The 26,472-nt window shown below is 38.2% G+C and overlaps 1 protein-coding gene and 1 long non-coding RNA gene across 5 annotated transcripts in view; both read right to left on the reverse strand.

Moving 5' to 3' along the window:
- NUDT14 (nudix hydrolase 14) overlaps positions 1-26,472 on the reverse strand; it is a 44,940-nt gene that overhangs the window by 9,931 nt on the left and 8,537 nt on the right. For 3 of the 4 annotated variants that reach the window (XM_015865677.2, XM_015865678.2, XM_015865675.1), the window contains 2 exons: positions 12,018-12,061; positions 1,213-1,277 (listed from right to left, as the gene is read on the reverse strand). In XM_015865677.2, the coding sequence (XP_015721163.1) occupies positions 1,213-1,277; positions 12,018-12,061 (109 nt within the window). Of the gene's footprint in view, positions 1-1,212; positions 1,278-12,017; positions 12,062-20,639; positions 20,730-26,472 lie in introns of those variants that run through there. The other variant, XM_015865676.1, reaches the window with a different exon arrangement.
- Positions 5,218-12,002, reverse strand: LOC107315361. Its single transcript, XR_001555875.2, has 2 exons — positions 8,216-12,002; positions 5,218-7,594 (listed from the first exon to the last, which is right to left on the reverse strand). It is a non-coding gene; the product is annotated as an uncharacterized LOC107315361 (long non-coding RNA).

Consider the following 26,472-nt stretch of genomic DNA (forward strand, 5'->3'; position numbering starts at 1 on the left):
TTGCAGCCACATCAGACCTCTGCTGGTGCTACATAAGGGAACGCGGTGGGGATGTATGTACAAAGATGGACAACTGCCTTCAGAAACAGCACGGACTTAAATGGGAAAACCTGATCAGCACACCACACCCCAAGGCAAGGCAAGCACATATGTCATCCAGCACACATGCAGGGGACGAGCCTGCTGCCTGAGCTGCAGCTGTTTGCTCGCAAGAAGAAAGATGTATTATCATCTTCCGTGGGATCCTGAGAGAGGCAATGAGAAGCCTATGCTTTAATTTCTGCTCTGAGAAACAGGCACCAATGCAGACAGCAACCAGCTGATGGAAATAAAATTGCAGTGTTGTGAGTAACAGAGGGACATGGTTGCATTGAGTGAGCTGCTACAGGGACTGTATTGGACTGACCACTGTCCCCCAAGGCCAGGTTTGACATCCCCATGGAGATGATACAATGGACATCATTAAGCACATATATATGTGCCAGCTTCTGCTTAAGATTACCTCAAAGAGAGCAACCACTACATGAGTGATTTCACTCAGCTGGCAAATAAAAGGCACCAAATTACTAACAAACAGATAAACAAACTCCGTATAATAATCAATATAGTGCTTCATGAGAAATAAACACTATTATTATAACAGTGCTGCACAAAACCGAGCCTGTCAATCACTGCTGGTAAGTAAGGACAGCATGATACCACCCCAGAAAGTTTCCAATGAAGTCTATCACAAACAATCTTGAAATGGTTTCTTAGCAACAGTCAGTGAAATATCTTGTGGATTTTTTAATTTCAGATGCAGACAATATGCATTTCATTTTTAACTTCCAAAAAGTAAATACTGCTTTGCATAAAAATAACAAGGGCAGTTGCAATTCTGAACAAAAGCTGCCAGCTAGATAGGTCAAGAATCAGCTTCAAATAAAAGTAACTCATTGCACGAGCATCGCAGAGCTGTTTGAAATGCCACGCAGAAGAGGACAATGTCTATCCCAAAAGCAGGGTGTGAGGCTGCCCTCATCATTCGTTTCATCTGCAATGGAAATTTCCTTGGTTAGAAATTCCAACTTGCTGAAAAGGGTGGGCTACCGCACAAAGAACAGAATATAGAACAAAGATTTTATCACCACAGATGTACCAACTTTTAACTGCTAAACCCTTAAAAGCTTGCTTCGCTAGAGAGCAAAAGTAAATCTAAAAAAAGAGGATTACCTGGGCGGAACTGCTTCACCACTACAAAGCACTGCCGAGAAGTATTGAAGATCAGGATTGACACGCTAGGGAGAAGATAAAAAACACAAGATCAATGCTTTATGAAGGATATGCTCAGCACTGTTAAACTTACATCTTGTGAATTTCATTTTAGCTACATAAATACACTGAAGAATTATTAAACCACAATGCAACAAGATCCTTGACCAAGGTCCATCAAGAGGCATACATAATGGGTCACGTTCCCAAAGCTCAAATTAAGTCACTTTTGCCTTCTGTCATGCAGATAAAGCAATCTAGCAATCGATTCCTTCCTCCCAACAACAAAAAGACCCAATCTAGTGACACATCTATTTGATAGCAACGAGTCAATAATTCCATAAAAACAAGACCGTTTTATTCCCTCCTATAAGGCCCATATTAGAATAACCTACTTTTTAAGCACGATACAGCCCTATCTTAAAACAGACTTCTTCTGTATAAGCACAGAACATCTCTGACCTGCGGCCATTTGCTCAGCTGGACCTTAAAAAAATACACCACCCAACTCCAACTTTGTCCAGACTTAAATGTGCAGTGCTTTTAACCACTACAACATTCTGTGGTTCAAAAGTCAGATTCTAACCTTTCCCCTGTCCTCCTGGCTGTTTGAAATCCTTGTTGCATGGAAACTGATTCTGAGATGCTCAGAAAGCGTGGAGAATTGATCCTCCCTGCTCTGATCTCAGTCAAATTACTCCTACATTTTACTAGTTAAAAAAAAATTGGTAGCCCACCAAAACCTGTAGAACGATGTATGTTCTGCTTCTTACCATAGCAGCACTCCCTCATTGGTAATGTCCCACCATATGCAATTGGAAAATTAATCCATTATTCCATGAATTCTACACAGGATTATACTAACAACGGCAGATATGCAGCATTTAATCAAAATTTCAATTTTCCCTGTAGAAGAGCTGTGTATTTATTTTCATTATTTGATTTAATTACCAAGTATGTTGCTGACAGAGTAACTGCTATTTAATGATTATTAAGAATTCTATTAAATATTATTGTTATTATAACGATATTTAAAGAGCAAAACAGAAGAAGGAAGTCCAGATGTGATCATTTACATTCACTCTTGTTATTCTTAAGGATTCATACTGCACATCAATGGTGAGATGCCATTTGTAGGCAGTTTTTAAGCAATGGTTTTAGACTTTGGAGCCTCTGGAAGCAAATACTGAGCAAAAAAGTATTACTTCTGTTGAATACGTATATATTTAACTGTAATTGCAAGACAGAGCACATCGCCTGAAAGCAAAGAAAGCAGCAACCCAGAGCTAAGGGGCAAGGGAGAAGAGGGGACTTCTGAAAGATGCAGTTGAACTTTGCCTTTCTTCACTCCCACCACCCTAAGCCAATTTTTTCCTTTGGCTTTCTTTCTTCAGCGTGTCTCATTAAATAAATCATACCAACTCATTAAAAGTGGCTCAGCTATTAGACATTACTTTTTTTCCTAAAGAGTCAATCACTTGAGATTTTTATGGAACAGATGGGGAAATTAAAAACAATCTGTCAGAATTAAGGAACGAGATCAAATTAAGCTGGAAAGGAGTAGCAGCAAGTTATTACAATTGTCTGCTTCTCACACCATCTTGAGATGAGAGGGTACAGAGATGGCACAAATCTGTAGAACTTTCTATTTAATTACTTTCAATTTTCTGAGAGGCTGACAAACAATTCTGAACATAAATTTACATTTTTTAACAAACTGCAATATACAAGTTCTAATATTTCTTGTCAGCTGAAGAGCCACAGAGGCGAAAGTTCAACATTAAATACTTTAAGATGAGTGTCACTCTATAAATGTGTTCTTTATTCCACAAGAAACAATAAAACATGAAATATTTCCACTGGTTACTACGTGTGTAACTTAAGAGAAGCCACTTGAGGTATTCAGGATGGTTACCTGAGTATGGCAGAAAGTTATAGCAAGATAAACTGAAGATCCCCACAACCACTGCTTTCATTGATTACCCTAACACAGCAATAAGTTTCAGTCATTAGGTCTGGCCTGCAAGATTAAGAGAGCGCATGGGCTGCTCCAAAAGTAATGCTTCCTATTCTATTACGTCAGTCCACAACATCAGAGATGGATGTTGGTGGCGTGGCAGCAGAGGATGAACCTTCCCACCAATATTCCATTCCATTTTGTTGACATGTGACAGATGGCAGCAGAGAGGCAGCCTGACAGATGGGTGTCTGACATGGAGGTGTGAAGGAGCAAAGGTGAACTGAATTCCTCTGTGCAGAAAGAATGGCACCCAATGACACTCACCAATGCTTGCTGAATGCTTATGGAGACCAAACAGTGGATGTGAACACGGTGAGGCAGTGGGTGCTGCGTCTCAGCACTCGTAATAGCAACAGTGGGACCTCCACCAATGCAGGTATTTACGAGCACAGCTTTTGTTCATCACAGGCAAAAATGCATATCTAACAGTGGTGACTGCTGAAAAATAGTGTTTTGTAGCTGAGCATTTGCTCTAGCAAATAGTGTTATCATGCTCCTTGTATCTACTGTATTTGCCATGGAAAGAAATAGGAGGCATTCTGCTATATATTATAATATATTTATATTTCTACCATGATGGTTTGTCAGTTGTTGACCTGGACTACTGCTAATCCACAAGCAACTGCTAACACTCCCTAATTGCTTTTCATGAGACCAACTTTTAGAACAATAAACAAAGATTCATTCAGCCTTTCATTATTCTTACATGTGCCTTTATCGCCTACTTTACAAATGCTTTACAAAACAAGTAAATGCATAAATAAACCCCAGTTAAATAATAGCAAAGAAAAGATTCTCTTGTGTTTCTCTGAATGAAATGAGACTCTCAAGGCTGGAGATGAGGCTTTTTAAAAGATAATCTTGTGCTAATACTACAGTATGCTAAGTAATTGATGGGGTAATAAGGGCAAAGAAATTGACCCTTCTTTAATCATCCCAAGAGGAACTCAGGACGCTTCTTGTGCTGGTGGGTAACATGGCGTGTGCGTATGGATGATATTCCATAGTGGAGACTCCAGGAAATAATGCTATTTGATTAATGGGAAAAAGAAAGGAAAAGATAAAGAAGCCAAACACTCACAACACTATAGGAGTATATGCTAATTCAACTGACATTCTAAAAGACAATGAAAACAGAATGGACAACGAAAATAAAAGTCATAAAAAAAAAAAAAAAAAGAAAGAAATATAGGAATGGCATGCAGGAATAAAAAGAACTGATTTAATCCATGCCTACCCTTGACTATCAGCATATTTGGTATTTCAGATTCCCTTGATACAATTAGAAGAAAATCAATGTAATGTGCAATCACAGAAGTATTTAGAAAGATATGTATTCCTCTCAGCTGGACAGTGTGTGAATATGAAACATACACGTAGCACTTCTTCCTTATATGGCCTCATAAGGGAGCAAATAGGAAGAATCATGAGTCATTCAAGAAAGAAAGGTAGTAAAAAAAATTACCACCTAGATGTGACAACATTGTTTAACGCGTAAATTTTGTTCTTAACGTTACGTGGATTAAGTTTTCTGAATACAACGTTGACAAACTGATCTTTCCCATCACTTTCTGTGTAATTTATGATCCCAAACAAAAATAATTATAAGGGAGGATTCATCCTTCAGGGAGGCCTTTGTCATCTCAGGTTATTTCAGAGTTATTCTGGGGGACCAGGAGAAAGATTTGCCTACATCCTCTGTTAATTCTGTAATCAGATGAGCCATCCACTTCACAGCTGCACATCCCTGAAAATTTACAATATATAGTATCTAAAGTGCTGTCTTCTTTCTTTTATCAGAGAATCTAGAGCACCCAGTGTCTTAAGCCAGAGGAAACAGCCCATTTTCAGAACAGACAAGTAATAAAGCTGTACCCTTTGATTATTCTCCAGCACAATTCCTTCAGTTTCCCAGAGCTTGAACTATAATGCAGAGAGTCCTGAGATTAAACGTGTGTGCTCGCACAATCTTTATTGGTCTATTTAAGTCTTCCTTCAAAGCATTTTACATTTTTCAAAGGCCAACACCAATCCAACTGGCTACTTAAAATGCAGCCTATTACAAAAGCAAGGCTATAAGCTCCTGACAAAAACATTCACCCTTTCATACTAATCAGAGATAAAGTGGATTTGGCAGAAGATAATTAGAGATGTCTAGAAGACTTCTGTATTCAGATAAAATGTGAATGCTTTCTCCAATACAATTCAAATATTTATTACTAAGTGAAACCAGGATTAAAGCAGCAAGATGCTCGTGCTTAAGAAAATTAATGTTACAGTGAAAAGAAAAAAAAGGAAGGCAGGTTTCGGTAAACTGAAGTGCAGCAGGAAGTTGTTCATGGCACCATAAAGCAGGATGTGTATGTCTGATTAATCATCAGACTAGCAGAAGAATGACTTAAGAAGTGCTAACAATTCCATATACGTGCGCTTCTAAAACTATCTAATTGTAAAGTAGCAATTAGTACCCAGGCAAAGATTAAGGCGCAGGACAACTTGTTTGGAATAAACAATCCTCCCAGCAGGCTGTTTCTATCTAACAAAGGAAAAAATAGAAAGTAAATTCAACTGCAAAATAAATGAGACATCAAAGCACATTGCTCTCAATAACATTCTTCAAGAGTCATATCTTGGCCTGTATCCCAGGATACCCATGGAAATGAAACACTGCATCTCAATGGGATTCTTTCAACAAAATATTTTAATAAATAAATTCAGGTTTTATTCTATCTTGGTTAATTAAATAAATCTTTGTGGGCATGGAGCATAGAATAAGTCAGAGTCTGATGGGCTTTTGTTCCAATTCTCAATTATTTGTGTAACCACTGTTTATAAATGTTATCACCTAATAAGACCACTAAACGATCTATCTAAAAGGCAGAGGTATGACTTCATTCCAAAAAGGCAAAAGTCAAAGCTTTTAAACAATTTGAGATTCGAGGACAGCACACAGAATAACAATGTCAAGCGTTCTGCCCAAGCTAGAAAGAGATAAACCAGCAACTTCACTTCATACCTATCAAAAATCAAATATGAAGTGAATAGCAACACTCTCAGGGATAGATGTTGGTCTCACCACTATGAGTGAGAAACAGAGAATTCACATTTTACCACTTCTTTTGCATACTACTGAAAAACACTTCAAAGAGAAATTCCTGAATCTGTAAAAACTAGATGTCTCTAATTTGGCCACCAAGGACCTCTGCTTAGTAACGTCTGAATAATCATCCAAAAACTCTTTTGTATGTGGTTACATTTAAATATTTTTATTTACTCATGTAATTTTCCAATGAATCAATGCCCTGAATAAGTATTTTATCACCATTTTACCCTATTTGGTAGAGTTTATAAGCCAGATGGTGATTTAATGGCAAACATTTAAAAAGGTGAAATCAGAACAGAAAAATCTGGCTTCTGATTTTGGTTTTTTCTCTGATAACTTTACAGCATGATATGTGTTTACTTTCACATCGTCATACCTTTATCCTGACAGCATCCTTGATAAACAGATACCAGGTCCAAAAAGGTTTTTATCATTTCAAATCTGATTTTTTTTCTGTACAAGGCCATTCCTTCTCATTCTGTCACTGGTTACTGATGAAATGAAATGGTTCCGGTTCTCTTTCTAACATTCCTTTCCATTTTCCTGAGAAGCAGTTAATTTTTCTCTTCGGTTGCATCATCCTCTGCACAAACATGCCCAGCCATCATTACTTTTTCTCTCAGCTATTATTTCCCTAAACTTTTCATCATTTCTGTTCTTTGTTGAACTACATCTGGTTTCTCATCTCCTCTACTATCTTTGAAGATAATGATGAGAACTCTACAGCACTGACACCTTGAGATGTTACAAAGACAGAGGAGGTTTACAGCACAAGAACATATCATTGAACACAAGAGCCACATGCCACCCAAGAAAGACCAACTTTTTCTTAAGCTGTAAAGATGCTAAAAGGCTGTATTTTACCCATTCTAAAGCTACTGTGATAATTCTCGTGCAAAGGAAGCATCTGAGTTAAATTTCACGGCATCTTATAATACACCAGGACATAAACCAGAAAAATACATGTGGGATTAAATTTCCATAAAGCCCAACCGATCCGGCATATGAAACAGGAGAAGGAATTTAATCTGCTCCTATAACATGCTCAGGGCACGTGACTTCCACCATATCTCCAGTGGTCCAGAACAGCAGCCGGCTGCCTCTGGCTCCAGCAACCCAGGCTGTGACCATGGGGCAGACAGTGGGGCTGTGGGTACCCACCCATGAACACCTTTCTCCTCCCATGCTGCAGTGCCAAGCATTCTGTGGGTCTCCAGAACCTGGAGGAGAACAAACAGATTTCCTCTGTTCCCTTTTACCTACAACTGATGGGAAGCTCTACTTGTTACCTATCTCTGCAGTACATCCAGTCTGCAGCCTCCTCACTAAGCAAACACTTCAAATAAGAAATGAGAAATGATCTCTTACCTTCAAAGAAGCCAATCTCATAAGGCAGCAATATTATTTCCCTCTCCCCTCTTTTTTTTTGGAGGGATGAGAAAGAAAGGCAAAGTTTTTTTCCTTGCAGAATGTTTAAGTCAGGAGCTATTCCTGTGAAACTGTGACATGTTTATGTAGTCAATCAAAGTACAGCTGTGCATGTGCATTGGACCTTTGTTATAAGCTTTTGGGTCCCAGTGCATTTTTCTTGTCACATGACATTGAGAGGGTTAAGGAGGAACCACCTAACAATGCAGCTCAATCTCCTCTATTTTCTTTTTCCTTTGAAATGCAGTGTACTTCACAGCGACATGTTGATAGTTCTAAATAGAGAAGTAACCATAATTTTGCTTTATTAACCCATCTAAAAGGTGTCCTACTACTTGTCAATTACTAAAAGATTCCTGCTCCTGAACATTACTACTCCGAGCACAAAAGCAAGCACATGACTCCACACTGACCTTCATCTGTTCCCGAATTGTGACTTTTAAAAGCCTTGAATCCGTTTAAGGGGAGCTGCTGAAACCTGAAACGAACCAAGTCTATTGCTTTATAGAGTAGATGAATGTAAAACTGAAGTATTACATTTCAGGCTCTTACTGTACTAAATATAGCAAAATTAGGATGCGGGGGAATATAACCAGAGTGAGTCTGGTTTTAGAGACGAAATTTTTGTTACAGACATTGATGATTATTTTGTAATACTCAGTCCATTTCTGTTCCTGAGACATCAATGATTATTTTGTAATACTCGGTCCATTTCTGTTCCTGACAGAATATCACTGTAAATGTGCAGAAGTGAAATGAACTCCCAATCAAGAGATTCCTTTTGAATACCTGTGACCTTAAAATACAACAACAAAAAACAACTCTACACCCTAAAGACCGCCAACACCAACTTCTAAGTACTTCTGAAAGACCCTGCACTTAGATTTGTCTGGTAGAGCAACACTCCACTGATTTTCCATAGAATCATTAAGGCTGGAAAAGATAATCTAGTCCAAGTGCCAACCCATCCCACCATGCCCACCATCACTCAGTGCCACATCTCCACAGTCCTTGAACACCTCCAGGGATGGTGACTCCACCACCTCCCTGGGCAGCCTGTGCCAGTGACAGACCACTGAGAATAAATCTTTCCTAATACCCAACCTGAACCTCCCACGATGCAACTTAGTTTTTAACAATATTGTTTTTGAAAGTCTGCCTTGGTAGCGGTTGACTGTGTGACTAGTAATAACTTTTTGGGGGGAAAAAACCAAACCTAACTCTTTAAAATGTGCAATGGGATTGAGAGCAAGCATGAATTGTTCAGCATAAATTACAAACTAAATATCTATGGGTTCCAATTCAGATCTGCACAAACTAAGAAAGAAGGGGAAATAAAAGGAAAATCAAGTAAAAATGCACCATTTCAGCTTGCACAAGTGTTACACCAGCTTCTGTATGTATAAATGAGGACTGTGTTGAGCCTGATAGATATTTAAGATTTTTCCAATAGGTGACTCACACCTAAGGCAAGAGAAATGACTGCTGCAGCCCTCATGTTTTCCTCTTTGTTAAATTTAATCAGCTGTTCATCTCAACAGTTGGAAAGGATAGATTTATACGGAAATAACTCCAACTCTCTCGCTAAACGTTTTCCTGTATCAAATACATATTCTGATAAAAATCTACTGAATATTGGCTTACGCTGACCTCATCCAAAACAAGAAAAAACACTGAGGTCCCAGAGGAGCCCAGAGCTCAAACTCTCAGTTTACTGTCATACGGCACGTATCAATTGTATGTAAAATTATAATGCCTTTATATGTACATTTTGCAGATCTGGCATTCCAGTCTGTAGTTCAATGTAGACAAACAGGCTTATTTATTTATTTAATGGAGCACTTAATGGTATTACAGTATTTTCAGAAAGAAAAAAAAAAGTACTTTTAAAAAAGGTGTCTTAAATATGGGCAATTCCTACAGCCTTACTGAATGAGACCATCATTTCCTGATTTTATGCCCTGGGAAACCGTGATCAACAGCATGTGGATCATGGAATCCTCCTTCAATAACTCATCCTTCATTAAGATCCTTAAACTTGCAAGGGCTCTCTAAATATATATTCCCCTACACATGCCTAGAGCATATGGAAATGACTTTTCCTTACAAGTAGCATCACAGCTATCTTACAAAGATACAGTCAAACACAGTTTATCAAAACCTGACAAGGAATTCTTGATTAATCCATTTGATAATAATTGACTTTCCATTCACAAAGACAGATTATATAAAAGCATGGATTTCCTATGCAGAAAGTTCACGTTATTACCTTGGATTTCAAAAGTTGCCATGAATTTACTTGTGTAAGAGCATTAGGCATTCTGCAGTTCAACAGTGATCACTAATAAGTTTGGATGGCAGCTGTTGTACATCTGAAGCTAACAAATGTTATGTGGCCAGAGATGACTGGCGTGACATGTGTCTGTAGCCCTTTTATACAGTTATGTACTCAACTATTTTAAAAATGTTCACAAAAGTCCTTCAGAAATACCATTCTCAAGAAGTTCATGGAAAAACAATCCTTTAATATTTACCCCGCTCAGTTAGTTGCATATGCTCACACGTTATCACACAGTGAGAAGTTAAAACAAAAGTAATGACAAATTATTCCTCTGGAAGTCATGCCCTTCTTAGCACTGTGACTTGAAGCTGGATTCACTCGCTTGAAAGTACAAGGCATATATTAAATTTCCAGCAATCAATTATCATTTCAGCCTTTGTATCTGTGATCATAAATCCCAGCACATGCCCATATGGATAGACAGAGTGCAAAGACAGAACAGTCTTCCAGGCAAATTCCAAAAGCAAGTGTAAAGTTCAGTAATGAAATATCACTCCCTTGTCTGTTCTTAACCTCAAGCAGTACAGGCTTTTATAAATGTTCATCAATTTAATATTTTCATAGACATCCTGGAAGCCTTATGTTCATAATCTTTATACTGATAGAAAGTGTCCCTATCAGCAAAGTGATGCAAATATCCATCCCAAGAACCTACACACAAAATACATTCACTGTAAGGTCTGAGAGGATTCTGACAAAAACAATCAGAAAACACAAATGAATTTACTTACCTCATGTACAGGAAGAATACATCTCTCAAGATGACTCTGACTGTTTCAGCTACTTTAGCTGTATGTGCTTTACTACATTTTTTACATGAATAAACTCAGAAAGGCTTTTTCCAAGGAAAAGTTGTTACTTTTGCTTTTTATTTTTTTATTTTCCAATACTTGAATTTTCAGTGACTAGATCATATATTTATACAACGTAAAAAGTCAAATACTTTATTATTAAGTAAGTCTGAGACCGAGTCTCTCTCATACATACTCTAATTGTTATTATTTGGCATGAATTGATCTTTACAGTCAGGAGTTAATTTCTTTTTTAATAGGAGAAATAAAATCGAAAGGCAGAATAAAACCCAAGGCCATCCATTTCTTTCTGTGTGCTTAGAAGAGCATTTTGTTGTACAGAATGAATGGTCTGAAAAGTTTCAAATATTTGCAAAGCTATTGTGCTTTGCTTGAAACATCACAACACGACAGTGATGGACATGGTGAAAATAAAAATGTTAGCACAACATTAGGGTACGATTAAACATGAAACAGAATCTATGTCTTATTTCAAGTAATTGCCAGTGACAGAATCAAACACTATGACCACAACTTAAGATTGTTTTTTATCAGCCTTCCCATTAGTACAATGCATGGGCTTGTATTTTCACAGGTGAGGGAATACGTTCAGATACTCAAGTCTATATCATCTATCTTCATGAATAACACAACTCCATATATATATACACCGTGTATATGTATATACATATAATTGTATGGGAGCACAGTCTTTTCCTCAGTCAATATTTCCACACTCAAGGAAGAGGATTTCATACAATTCAAGCTTTTAATTCCATCTTCCATTCCATCGTTACATCACATGCAATACATTATTACAAAATTAGTACAAAAACTCTAATATCTGACAAGTCAGGCACAGGTAAATCACACTGGAAGACATAAACCATGTGGAGACTTTAAGCTTTCTGCTAATTCTGTTTAAAGCAATGGAGAAGCATCTGCATTACATAAGAAGTTAGAATTGAAAAGGCAGCTGGAGGAAAAAAGGGATATTTCAAACATTAAGGTTTGACCATTGGAAGAATATAGCATGAAATACAACTTAAAGACAAAAGGAAGTAATGTTACACTATCTGTTACCTGTCATGTGTCCTCATAAAGTCCCAAAACTTCTTAGCACCATTCTAGGGGGAAAAAAAATAAATAATAAACGTGTCAGTAAAATGCATTCCAAGTGAAAACTGATTATAATGAAATTGAGCAAAAATTTAACAGGTATCTTTTTACAAACTCGGTAGAGATGATTTTACTGATGGGATCATTATTCTGGATTTTGACAGTTTATCTTTCCAGCACAGCTCAGCATTTACCTCCATCTGAACTAATTTGGGATCCGGGCTAAGAAGGTTGAAGCCCACCTAACTGATGTTTCATACTTTGGGTTCTGCTTTCCAGGGTTATAACATACACTGACAAAACCAAACTAAAACAATAACTGTTTTTCCCTTTGATACAACCACTGAATATGTTTGCAGAGTTATTTCTCTAACCTTATATCCTACAAGAAGTGATCTTTGGGTAGCTTCCCAGCCACTGTTTACCACTTGCAAGTTATCTTGTCTTCTGCTGTATAAAAATGAATTACATCTACCACGGCAAAGATGAAAGTAACGCCTGAAAACAGTCACTTTTCCATAGTGACCATGTGCACACTTACTTGCACACATATTCTGTGTTCTGTAATAATATATGTCAGTCCATACGTACTAGTTAACAGATACATGTATATAGTTTGGTACCTATTTTAAGTCTATTAGACACGTGGCAATATTTTTCAGCTGTACAACTCCAAAGACTTCCCTCCTAGGTCAGCTTTAAGTCTGTATTATTGGATCAGAATGGGACTCAAGGAAATTCATTCAGTTGATACCTTTTTGATATCAGCATAGCAAAAACCAGACCAGCTGAAGACATACAAACCTAAAACATCCTTCATGTGAAGAGCAGCAAAAGCTCTCTGTTATAACGTATACTTAAACAGATGATCAAACCCTAAGCAACCGGTTAATGATTCAAAGCAGGTAAATGCGAGCAATGAGAGTAGAAACAAGTTCAGTTGGTTAGTAAAGGTGCCAACCAATATAGAAAGGCTCTTCAGCTCTATTACAGATGTCATGACTACCAAGTACACAACAGCTGGTGGGGATTAGATAACAAGCACTCTGGTTCAGAGATTAAGCTCCTGAGCTTTATGAGTTTACCAAGCTTTTTGGGAGAGTGACGGTTTGCTTGCTAGCCGGGTTTTCCTTCATTCCCACAGCTCTAATTATAAGCAGTTGTCCACCTCAAGAGAAACTCTAGTCTACAATCAATGCCTTTGCATAACTTCTGTAGCATTGAAAGGAATCAAATGTATGCATCAGAAAAGAAGCTATGCCACTGCTTAAATGCAGCAATGTTGAAAGAGAAGTAAGGACAGCAAATTCTCAGTGTGAACTGGAATACTAAAACCCTTGGCCATCAAAATGAGTATATCCAATCTGTTCACCTGGTGACAGACAGAACAACAACTCTGAAAAGACTATGACACAACACGTATTTGCAACTTAAAAGCACAGGCTGGTGCTGTGTAATAAGATAACTTAGGGCATTACAAGCATAAGTTCTGCTCAATCCTCATGGAGATTTATTTCAACATATAAGATGAATGAACATGGGGTATTTTTTCTTGCTTGCCAACTGAAGTGCAATTTGCTGCTTGACGTGAGTGATTTGAGAAACTGAGAAATAGAGATAACACCTTCTGTATGTACCTTCATACAGGTTCACCACCTTCAACCTCCTGCTGCCACCAAAGGTAAGATACACGGCCATCCATTCTCCTGTTGTAGTTTCCCCCTCCCTTGACAAAAATATGGGTGTCTAACTGATGGAGAAGACAGACATGAAGGCTACCCTAGATTAACTTATGCTCAGTCCTGCAATATTACTTCCTATGGTACAATCCCAGAAAAAAATCCTCCTAGCTTTTTCCTCTTCCCATCATTTATTAAAGAATCTGATTGCTTTGGAGTACTAAAGGAAAGGTTTCATACAGCTGAAGAAAATTAAACCCTGGAGAATGAGCCTTAACCATGAGATCCGAATACCCTCTTCTCATGGATGAGCCCCATTAACATTAGCAGAATCAACCTCATAGATGTGCATGCAATTTTTAACAAAATAAGAAACTTAGTATGGAAAAACAGAAATGAATCAGAATCATACAGATAGCTCTTTTTCTTCTAGTTTCTAAGTGGTTGGACAGTGCATGAAGAACCTTCACTAGAATAAAATTTAGTTGGTTTAGGACTCGAATTCAAAACAAGCCACAGGCTAAATTAATTTCAATCTGTCTATTAAAGAAGCTGGTTATGATGATACACTCTGACTGGACAATGTTATTAAGCTCTTGCCTGTCTATATTAGAATAAAAAATATATTTTATATGATCAACCTGCACCTGTCCAAATAAAGAAATCAATAAACAAATGAAACATTCCAACATCTCATTGTTTACAATGGCAGAAACTCAAATGAGCACCAGTCATGCCCTATTGTCCAAGCCAAATGTAATTCGAACCCAACCGTACGGAGTTGAGTTCCTATTGTACCCAATGTGTGGTTCATTCCTAACAGACCAGTATGAAGGCTGCTAATTATTAATAGCATGTAAACAGTTACCAATGATTCTTATGCTGCTTTACATACTTTACAGAACATTAATTCTTTCCAGTTTCTAACCACCTATGTGAAGCTGTATGTAATATCTCTATCTTAGCTGTAAGACAAAAATTTTATGTGCAGCACTGATCAAAATCCATGCTTTCAGAAACTGGGGAGCCATGACTATTTGTTAAATTAAACTGCCCCATTCTGTATATCCCGTCTTTGCCTTTGACAGCACTCTCTTATCAACCCAATTACAGATAACTGCAAAGAATTAAAAGATGCAAGTTATCAACATACTTATTCTGAAATGTAAAGGCTTTCTCAAACACTTAATGTTGTTCATTTTAATACAAATATATCTCTATTATTGGAAGTAGTCCGTTCTCCAATGTCTGCTAAGGAACAATCAAAGTATCTCTCAATGAAATGTGAGAAGTAAGCATAATAGAACCCTGTGAGATCTTAGCATTGACACTTAGAACTTTACGTTTAAAACAGATATTGTTGTTATCCTTCAAATGGGAAATGCATCCTTTCACATTTTATAAAGGCATGTCAGCAGTAGTTTGTGTAAGTTTTTATTTGATCTCAACAGCACATAGTAACATGTAACACATAGTTGATTTGGTAAGTCTTTAATTATAAAATGATCACGCTCTAGTTCTGTGCTCAGTGATCAGGTTCTGGGATGCTGCAATGCTGACCTACTGCATATAGTATGTGTAAATTAACGAAGCTGTATTTGAGGAGAGGTAGCGTATGAGACAACTTCGTTTCGGGTTACTCGGAAGCCAGATTACTTACATAAGAACAAATTGCATAAGAAAGCCGTATCAGGTCAGATGAGATGTCCATCTTGCCTGATATACCACCTTTGACAGTGAAAGTTTAAAGATAGAGAAATCATACCACAGTGCTTCCCCAGGACACTCTTTCTGACCTTTGACAAAAGGTAGTTGAAAGATACTGGAAGGCAACCCCTCCACAAGGCATCCAAATTAAACACAGTCCCTCTCCACTTTTCCAGTCCAGAAAAGCAAGCAGGAATAGCAATTTCTATTCCACTTGCACGCACAGTAGTTTGTCACAAGTTTGACTTGATAATGCCATTGACAACTCAGAATTACAACACTATACTACAAGCTTCCCAGTCAACATACGGAGAACATGATCTCTTTTGGCTCAAGTGATTGCAGGACAACTACGCACTGGAAAACACTCTCTGCTTGGTTAAGTGTTGACAGTAGATTTAAGTTCAGCAGATGTGACCCCTACCAGCAGAGAGCTGTTTATGATGCCACCCATACCTGATCTCTGCATTCTCCAGGAAATGAAGAGCCTTCCTGCACCTGCTCATTGCCGTACTTACAGACAGGAGTCTGTTCACACTATCTATGACAGACAAGTTGGACTTGACTACAGCTTCTGATCAGAATACCATTATTTTACCCACCTAAACTGCCAGGCTAAAATGCCTGGAGACTCACTGCACCAGACATATAGCTGTCCTTTGCCTTTCTCCACTACTTTATGTCATATAATGTCTGAATGATGTAGTCACATTGTCAGGCTACCAAACACAGAAGATCACTTTTGCTTACTAAAGGAATTCATTGAAGACTTAGCCCAGCCTAGCCAAGAAAGAGTAGAATAAAGAGTAGAATAAGACATGCTACACTATGGTTGTAAATGGTAAAACATTCACTGTCTCTGATCTTACAATTATACAGGGTGTGCTCCTCACATGAGGGACAGACAGTGGTTCTTTCCCAAGGGTCACTGTGATCCCATCAAAGAATGGGATCTCTTAATGAAGAAGTCTTCAAAATGACAAACGATATGAAGATGGTGGATATGAAACAAGTGTGCACTGGTTCCCACAACAGAGAAGCATTCTGTCATAGACGGCTTCCTGAAGAGAAGGGCCAAGGCCTACCTGGGTGCTGAACTGGCTCCACCCAAAGAAGCAGCGTAAGGCCAGCAGTCTGCCTTCCTTGTACAAAATGATTAACTGATAGCTTATAAAATGCATCTCCCTAGGTCCTACTTAAAGCTCCTCTTTCATTTGCTTCAACAGCTACCGAATTGAAAGTGTTGGCCAGGAGCATCTCCTGTGTTTATCCAGGGAAAGCTGCTGCTTGGACAGAGTTTCCAAGAACTGCACAGTATTACCAAAGTCACCTCAGTAAAGGGACAATAGCTTATTAGACTTCCTTATATTAGACTTCTAAAGAAACTTTTAGCAAGCTAAGCAAGCAGATCACTTTAAATGCAGCAGATTTGAGTCCAAAATAAGCAAACTTAACATATGCCACTAAAAAGAGGGGGGGAAAAAAGAGGTCTGTCCTTGACAATGATTAACTTCTTATTGTTTACATTACAGGAGAGACAACAAGACGTTTGGAGACCTATTGTGATAGGCATTAAAAATACATAGTGGGAACAGTTCCTGTTGAATGATCTTACAGTTCAGTTAGAGCCCAGACAAAGTAGGTGTAAACAAACCGAGGCAGTTAAGGAAGAAAGGCAGGTACACAGTATACATGGTATAGATAAGCTACACGGAGATGTTATGAGGGGTAAAATGACAAACAACAGTAATGACCCCTTAGTTTCTACCAGTTGGACTGGGTTTAAAGCAGTTACCCAAGAAATGAATGTCCCATGTTTGTGGAAAAAAAAGAAATAGGACTCCTAACGTTGATATATTTATAATATACAAATAACTCTGCTACTCCACTTACTCCATTCTCACACTTCTAAGACACGGAAACAACTAATATCCTTAAATCCAAGGGTTATGACTATTCTTTAAGCAATAAAAGTTACTCCATAGGTAAAGAAAAACAGATAAGAAAATTAGTTGGCAAATAATGCTCTTTAATCAGAACCAGCAGTGCCAAGCAAGTGTGCGGTCCCTGTTTAATCATTTACATGTCACAAAGCAGTAAAACTCCCTACAGGAATAATGTGATTTTGCTGTCTTCTCGGTGAAATACTCTCAAAAGTACGAGTGTATTTTTCTCATTAAGCGCAAAATTATTTTCTATTGCACGTATTCCATATTCAACTAGAATCACAGAATATACAGGAGTTGGATAGGACCCATGAGGATCATCAAATCCAACCCCTGCAATTCAACTCATATTCTGTAACTGTATTTATATGACGTTGCTTCTATCTATGTGGAAATTAACTACACATTTCCTTGTTGAGGTATCTACTTGTTGCCTGGAACTGCCTGGTAAGAGAATTCCCAACTCATCACTTATTAGCTGGGTCTTTTCAGGTTAATCCACACGAAACACATGCCTCAAGAATCAAGTAACTGATTCCAGAAGACAGACAAAAATCTGTCCCAACTCAGGCAGTTCCTGCAGCCTCTTGCTACTTTATTTTCTTAAGTGGTTTTGGCTTAATGCTTTTCACTCAAATTCACTTTTTTACGATCAATAAAATCTGCCGAGAGGTACATCTACAATAACAATAACTCTGTAATTCAGTACTTCCTGGTTTATACATTATATGTTCCTATAGTAGTAAATTATGCCCTGAAGATGTGCATCTACTAATGCTTCTCTATCAGACACAGACCTTGGAGTACACGAAGTGGACTTCCCCTGCTATAAACCTAGCAAGACAGAAGACACTGTACGCTAAGACCTTAGCCTTCTGTACATGAACCTTTCCCTTCCTTTCTTCCCTCAGTACAGAAGTGCTCCTAGCAGTTGCAATTTCATGCAATCATAAAATCATAGAATGGCCTGGGTTGAAAAGGACCACAATGGTCATCCAGTTTCAACCCCCTGCTAAATGCAAGGTTGCCAACCACCAGACCAGGCTGCCCAGAGCCACATCCATTTACTCATAACATTTCTTTTTTCAGCTTAATGGAATCTGATGTCACACCTGTAGTAATATTCAGTGGAAATCTATCAGGATTTATAACTTAGTATAGACCATTTCTTGTTAGCTGAATTATTAATGCTATAATTCTTTGCTATATATGATGAATGCATAATGTTTCCAGTTTCAATAGCCATGTGCCCACATCAGACATACTGATGGGCCAAACTGAAGACCAAATACTTTACATTTTCACTTTCCAATCAGTGATCAAATTCCCTTGCACTGTCTGAATATTTTTCACAGTATTTTCAACACTATACCAAACACAGAAAAACCATCTAAACAAACAAATACATTAGCTTTGATGCCAGAAAATCCCCGTGCCCCAGAGTTTGGGGCTGTTTTAAAGAAATACAGCATTAATCATCATCGTGATAGGGCAAAACCTATTTGGAGAACAGAAATTATATGGGGAAAAAACAGCTGAAACAGGTTTGGACTCGTGCAGTTTTCCAAATAAGAATAAAATGAAATAATTGCTCCACATTCTTTAGAAGTTGTGTTGCTTCCTGTTGAGTATTTTTGTTAGATTAGTAAATTAGGGGGTGCTTAGCATCTGTCTTTTGTTTATAGGAGCTGTTGTGCTGTACTGAAATGTTGTTTTCATTAACAAAAAAATGGTGTACACAGTCAAAAATTCACAGATAACTCATATTCAATGTTTTCATGTTAATAAAACATCTTGATCAAACTATTTTGCATATAGAATCTGTTTGAAGTAATGGCTTATTACGGTTGTAGGGTTTTTTTCTTGCCTACTTCAAAGGTTTGATTTGTGAGAAGCAGGTAGATAAGTGTCATCTTTGTACAGAATCTTACCATGGTTTGGGTTGGAAGGGACCTTTAAGATCATCCAGTTCCAACCCCCTGCTACAGGCAGGGACACCTCCCTGTAGAGCAGGTTGCTCACAGCCCCATCCAGCCTGGCCTTGAATGCTTCCACGGAGGTGGAATCCACAGCCTCACTGGGCAAATACTGACAGATTTTATAACAATATTACATATATTTCAAGAAGAAAAGGAGCACTTTCAGCTGGCATAAAAACATGCAATTTAAAAAAAAAAAAAAAAAAAAAAAAAAAAAAAGAAGTTATTAATAAAATCATTCTAATCTTCATTAGTTGTGTGCCTGGACCTCTTTCTTTTCCTTCTGAAGGTACCTATCAGTATTAGCAAACTGTTTTATGCCTGGCTATCACATTACATAACTATTCATTTAAATAGTCCTATTAAGCCAATTTGAGGGTACAGTTTCTTAACTCTGTAAAGCCAATCTAAGCTCAGACTGCCTCTTTTTCTATCCCATTTGCACATCTCTTCCCTACCCCTACCCCACCCGTCACAATTGTGCATCCATGCTACAAGCTGGTTCTGGATCACGATCTGAAAAATGGGCTCCACAACGAACAAAAAAGAATGAAAAAAATGCATTTCAGTAACAGACATGGATGTAAATGCCATTATATACACACACACCAAGTTTTCACCAATGACAATTAAACTGAACAGTCTTGGCCTCTTCAAAATTATTGCAAGAATATAGAGATGTATCTGATAAGAACAGTTGGAGAGAAAGACACACACACACACAAAAAAAGCCTAAATTACTATTTCAGTTCACACCCACTAATCCACTCCATCAGACTGCACATGCTGGAGTAAATGAAGCCTCATCTTCAAAAGCAATTTGCAGAATTACTTGCTGATGTTGAAGAACTACTTCAAAAGAGTTTAAGTGTTATGGAATTTTACTGTTTTTTAAACAAGCCACTGTTTAAGCTCAAGAGGAAAGGGGGGGGGGAGGGTTGGGGAGAATGTTTGTTTTTTAAACAAAGGCTTTAAGATTTCATTCCTAAACTATTCTGAATGTTTATTTTAAAAGCATCATGATTACTAATAATGGTATTTTGCAATTTTTAACTTACCGGCACTTGAATGCTTCAGTTAGAAAGGACTGTTTCAGTTATTTGCACCTTTGTGGAAAGCGCATGCAAAAAACATACTAATGGATGACTTTTCAAATACATTAAAAATAAACGCTGTATCTAAAGTACAGAAATACTGCTGCTAATTGGCTCTAACTGACTAAATTAAGTAAGACTAAGACTAGCAAAATTCATAGGGACAAATCAGCCTACTCACTGCAGCACTCGCTGACACAACACTTCTGGGCAGGGCAGAGCAGGGCAAGGCTGCTGTGGTCACCACTGAGCTCATTTCTTGCATGAGGTTCTTGAGTGATAAAAGTGCTCAGCTCTGTGCAACACCAATTCTTTGAGGCATGGACTTGGCTTCTTATCTGAAATTAGCTGGAAGACAAAGTTCCTTGAAGAAACGTTAATAGACACCAGTAGAGACCACACCAGGGTTACCTAAAGAGACATGAAACCTAAGGTCATAGACTACAATTTTTACAACCCATATCAATTTTCTCTTCAAAGTGAGGGTTATTCTGGTAGGAGTTTGTAATGAAACTGCAAACAGATGCTTATGGCAATAGTTTGCTGTTCAAAGGTGCAATTTTTTCACACTTTAGGAGGTAAAATAAACAATGGAGAACACACTAATTTATTCAACTGTTAATGCAATACTGGGCCAAGCCACTTTGTTCGTTTTATGTACATCAAATGCCAGAACAATTATAAGTGAGATACCTGATGTGTAAGTAAACTTTCTCTCATAATCCTCTGGAAGTTTACTTTGCAGGTCACAGTTTGTTTTTGGTGTGTACTTTTCAACAATGGAATTGTTGCAGTTGAGTTTGGCATTCAGCTATCAGTGAGATCACTTACCTCTGAATGAAATTTGAAAAACATGAGAATTAAATGGACATAGATACATGAAGTCAAACCTCCTTTCTGGCCTTGTTTTCTCTTGCTTTTAAAATACATTTCTATTAAGAGAGATCATGTATATTATATATGATTTATTCAAAGTCAAGAATGTAGTAGTATATTGAAATCTATACTACAAAGAATAAGGATATGGTGCTTGCATGATGAAACATGAGATGCACAATGGTCACTAACATCATTTTAAGTTACATACTGAGCTGGTAATGTTCTGAGTTGAGATGCAGATGGGGTTTTTCTGTTATCAAGTTGATTGCAATGAATTCTGTTGTAAAGTACCAACTACTAATAGGCATGTTTCAGAAACAAGCTGGAAATGAATATTCCAGTGCTCTTTCACCTGAATTCCTACAGCCCGTTGTATCCACAGCAAACAAATTCACCTGGCATCTTTACCATCTTTTCCCTCTGCTTTATGTTGCTGTTGTGTTGTTGTTTTTAAAGCATCAGTTGCCTGATTCTGTTTATTTATTTTTGCTAATTTGCTATCGATGAGACAAAAGGAAAAGCTCAGGAAATGTCAGCCACGACCATTTTCTTTTGCCCAGTCTGACCCAGGTCAGCCCTTCCAACAAAAGAGGACCACCCTCCCTTTCCCCACTTCCTGCACGGTCTCCTGCCCTGCAAACAGCACAAATACTTCTCCAGCCACACACTGAGCCACGCTACAGATGGATACAGGACATAGACAAAAGCTTCTCCACTGCCAGGCCTGCTGCCATTGCACCAAGGTATGTACCACCAGCATAACTAGGATTGTGTATCTCAAGTTCTTCAGTCTTGATCTCCACATAATGATGAATGTTCAAGATTTTATGAAGTTCAGTGGGATTAATACACATATCTTAGAAGAGGAGATGATGCTTGAAGCAACTGACACAATTGTCCTGGGTATACCATGATCAGACATTGGTAATGCTTCATCACCTCAATCCTGTATTAGAACAAGCAAACGTGCTTCTAACATTAAGAGCACGTCCCTTAGGAGAAGTAATATGGGTCTTTGATGAGATTAATGTTCACTGGATGTGGGAGATGTACAATAAGGGAAATTAAAAATAAAATTCCCCAAACAGTCTTGGAGGTAAAAACACACAGATTCAATTTTTCAGAATTAATTTGGTGAAAGGAAACTGGCATACATCAGATTTTTAACTAGACAGGTTAAAAATGGAAAATAATCAGAATGACACCTCAACCCCACCCCCCCTTTTTTTCTTATATCATAAAATGAGAAAAGTCTTTCTGGATTCAGAGTAGCACTCTGACTGCAAACCATTCAACCTCCAGCTCATCACTGCAAGCCATCAGGTGCTTATAGACTCAGGTGCTATAGGAGACACAGCTGCTGGCTCAAGCCCTGAGACTAACAGGGAAACACCCAAATGCAGGGCTGCTGTGAACTCCTACATGCTCTGTATTTCATTTCTTTTTCCAGACTTTTCCTTATTTGTGTAAGTTAGTACATTTTCTGAACTACTCAATGTTACTGAGATGCAACTAACTATAAAGAAATTTAAAATTCAAAAAATAAAGGCTCTGTTTTAAATGGAAGACACCTCCAGGAAACCTCTGTTTTCATCTTTTCTGGTCCATTGGCAGCTGACATTTTGGCCACAGTAACCAAGATAATTGGCCTAACTACTATCAGAGTAGTGATAATCGGTGACAGTCAGAGGAAACAGCCTGTTCTCCACATAACCTACCTGGGTTGGGGTTAAGTCTGTAGTTGCTATTTCAGAACAGAGTAACATTCAGTACACAGTACTCATCGCTAGTCTATACAGTACAACATCTTACTTGATATTCTTGAACTCCTTCTTCTACTCATATATCGCGCTCATCACGTTCCTGTAACTCCCAATTCCCCTGCTTACAGGTAGAGCAATCCCAAAGAATTCCAGACTGCTGACAACCAATTTGCAATCTCCGATCCTGAAGGAGACATTCACACCACGGACTGGCAGGATTTAGGCTTCTCAGCCCATCTCTGCAGGCACAGTGCAGAGAGAAGCAAACACAAGTGCAATCAGTGGAGGGAGAAAATGAATCTTAAAATAATCAGTCCCAAGGCAACCACTACGCCTACAAGTGTAATTTCTCCTTTGCTACCCTAGGTCATGACCCTCATCCAGAAGAGGAAGGAAAGTGTCCTTTCATCATTAATTTTGCTATGTCACCCAAGGAAAACAACACTGACAACCCTATAAAACCACAGTGTACGTTACCACTGGTAGTTCAGCCAAACATTAACCACCACCATCAATTGTCTAATACTTCTCATTACCTCTTTAGTCATTCTAACACATTCTACTGCAACTTAGACATGATCTGATTAAAATCTTCTCTGGCTGACAAAGAGCCAGCAAAAAAGAATCTACCCCTCTGCTACTGCAGCCCTGGACTACTGCATTTCCAGCCTGCTAATAAAGCTACATTAGAACCCATACACTAGATAAATGTCATTGCAATTGCAAAAGCATATTAAAACCACTGACACTGTCACCTGAAGATAAGAAAAAGGCTGTGTATATATTAGTCTGCTGTATCATTAAAATTAGATTATTTTTTTTTCAAGGCAGATAATTAATTTTATAGAACTTCAGAGTTACTCGGTTTCACAAATGCATCTGTAAAGCAATAATATATGTCACGTAAGTACGATTTTTAAAAGTAATTTAGAAATCCATTTTTTTTATAACTTACGAAGGCCAAAATATTTCTGTTGCTGAAGTCAAATCAGTGCAGGAACAATACAGCTCAATGAACTGTACACCTTGCATCACACATCAATCTGGTACGTGCCAACAAAGAACCAGCATTAGCAAGATTGACCAAGGTTAGCACTCGGGAGAGCTTAAGTTCCAACAAAGTTGGGAGCGAAGCCAGGTGCAGCACCGTGGTGTCTCCATGGAGAAGCAGAGGTAGGAAGGGACGCCTCTGACACACTCTATTCCCATTGGAACTCAAGGTTACCACTCACTGCAGGTGTTTTTATAGGCAAGGTCTAGGCATTTTTACCATGTCTGCTCAGTACTTTGAATACGGTGAGCTTTATAAATATACTTTTTCCTGGCTCGTTCAACAGAATACCAAGACAACGCAAACTGTAAGTGCAAACTGTAAGTACCAAAGTCTAAAAGTAACTCAACAGGTCAGCCACACACCCTCAGCAAGGATCTACTTCTGGAAACAAACTGGTTTCTGAAGGAACTATCCTGGAAAGTGCTATAGCAGGCAGTTCTGTACCAATGATTACTGACTGGTTACAGTGAATGGAAGGCAAATGCTCTCACATTATTCTTGAACTGAACGGAGTGGTACAAAGCAGAAGAGTTATGAGTTCTATACTCTACATGCTGCACTGCTATGAAATGCCATTTGAAAGAGCGGCTCAAGCCTTGCAGGAGAAATGAGCCAGTGGCCACATCACTACAGCTGCAGTCTTCTTACTTCCTAAGTAAAGATGCTGATAGACAAAATGTTTTACCTTTGCCCTAAATGAGGACTGAGTAGAAACAAGGCAAACAGAGACCTGACCTCATTGATATATTGATAAGGAGCAAAAATACACCATTGTATTCACAAGGTCAGATTTTCACAAGTTTATAGGAGCATATACTACAGTTCTCAGCACTTGGCCCTTCCGAGCCTGGAACCCTTTACAGCTGAAAGCATTAAACAGCAAAACACAGTGTTGTGTACATTTCAACTTCACGAATAACAGCAACTATTACAGCTAACTAAAACACCAGCTAAAATCATTGAAATGAATCAGGAAAATAACAATATTATCAAATTCCATGCAGTTGATTGCATAGCCAGTAACCCTAATTTAAAAGGTCTCATACATCAGAAAAAACATACGGACTCTCTCAAATAATGTTGATGATGACACACTCCATTTCCAACTACTTCGTATAGAACATCAAGTGATTGCAATAATCTTATATCAAACTCTTAGGAAAAACAATTTTCTTCATTAGGAATCTGATCTAGTGTCTAAATTATGTACACATGCAGCTGTTTTAACTCCAGAATTAAAGAATTAATGAATTAAAACTGAAATTTTAAGATGGGACTTGTAAATAAGCACAATAAGTACTTGCTGAGCTGCTTCTTTAGTCTTGTAAAACAATTGTTTTGCTTAATAAATGCACACCATGATCACACGCAGCATGATACAGCAGAGGACGGTTCTGGCTCAAGAATGTAAAGCTCCAAGTTGGAGTGGGGCTGCCGTGTCTTGTGTTTTCTATGTGCACTCACCTTTTCTCACACAGCAGAAGGTCAGTACAGCTCTAAAAACCACTTACTGACTGGGAAGGACTCCACTGTGTGGAGGGAAAGGAATGTGGGAAAGGAGAGGATGGCTCCAGAAGAGACACTGTGCCATTCCCATGTGATACACAAATGTACTTTTTACACAGTGAACTCATTCTACAGCACAAATTAAAATGGCTACCATAGAAAGATAGAAGGATTTGAAGCACTTGATACTGAGAATACCAGAAGACATCCCTATATATGGGGAAATGAAAACTAGAAAGCGCAGCAACCGCCACATACAACTTTATACTTGTGTGCTTTTCCTCCACACAAGGAGAAAAAAAACCTTAAAAGAAAACCAGCCATGGCAATTTTGCACACATGCACACACACAGAGGGTCACAAAAGCTATGAAAGAGATACTTAAACGAGGTTCCTGAGCAGATGACAAGCCATTAAACTTTCACCTTTAGGTAGTTATGATGATTTGATGTCTCTTTTATGATATCTCCCATTTTTTTTAATTAAAATCTTCAATGTGTTTAACAAGCAATTCTTCCATCAATCTTTGATGTGTTTTACTTATAAAGCAATGACAGTTTTCAGTTCAGGCTCCTTAAAGTTCCAGAGAAACCATTTTCCACTCACTTGCTTTGAAAGCCATTAAAATAACTTGATGAAGAACAGCAGCAGGGGGCTAATAGAAGCCAAGGCTTAGTAACAATCTTTAGATTTTCCTCCTAAGACTTTCTCACAGACCCTCCTCAACAAAGATCCTCAGGGCTTTTCATCCTCTCCTTTCTCCCCAACCACCCCCCCCCCAACGCAGTTCAAAGTGACAGATTGCAACGAGC

The sequence above is a fragment of the Coturnix japonica genome, chromosome 5 (genome assembly GCF_001577835.2).
Source record: "Coturnix japonica isolate 7356 chromosome 5, Coturnix japonica 2.1, whole genome shotgun sequence".
NCBI classification, from domain to species: Eukaryota; Metazoa; Chordata; class Aves; order Galliformes; family Phasianidae; genus Coturnix; species Coturnix japonica.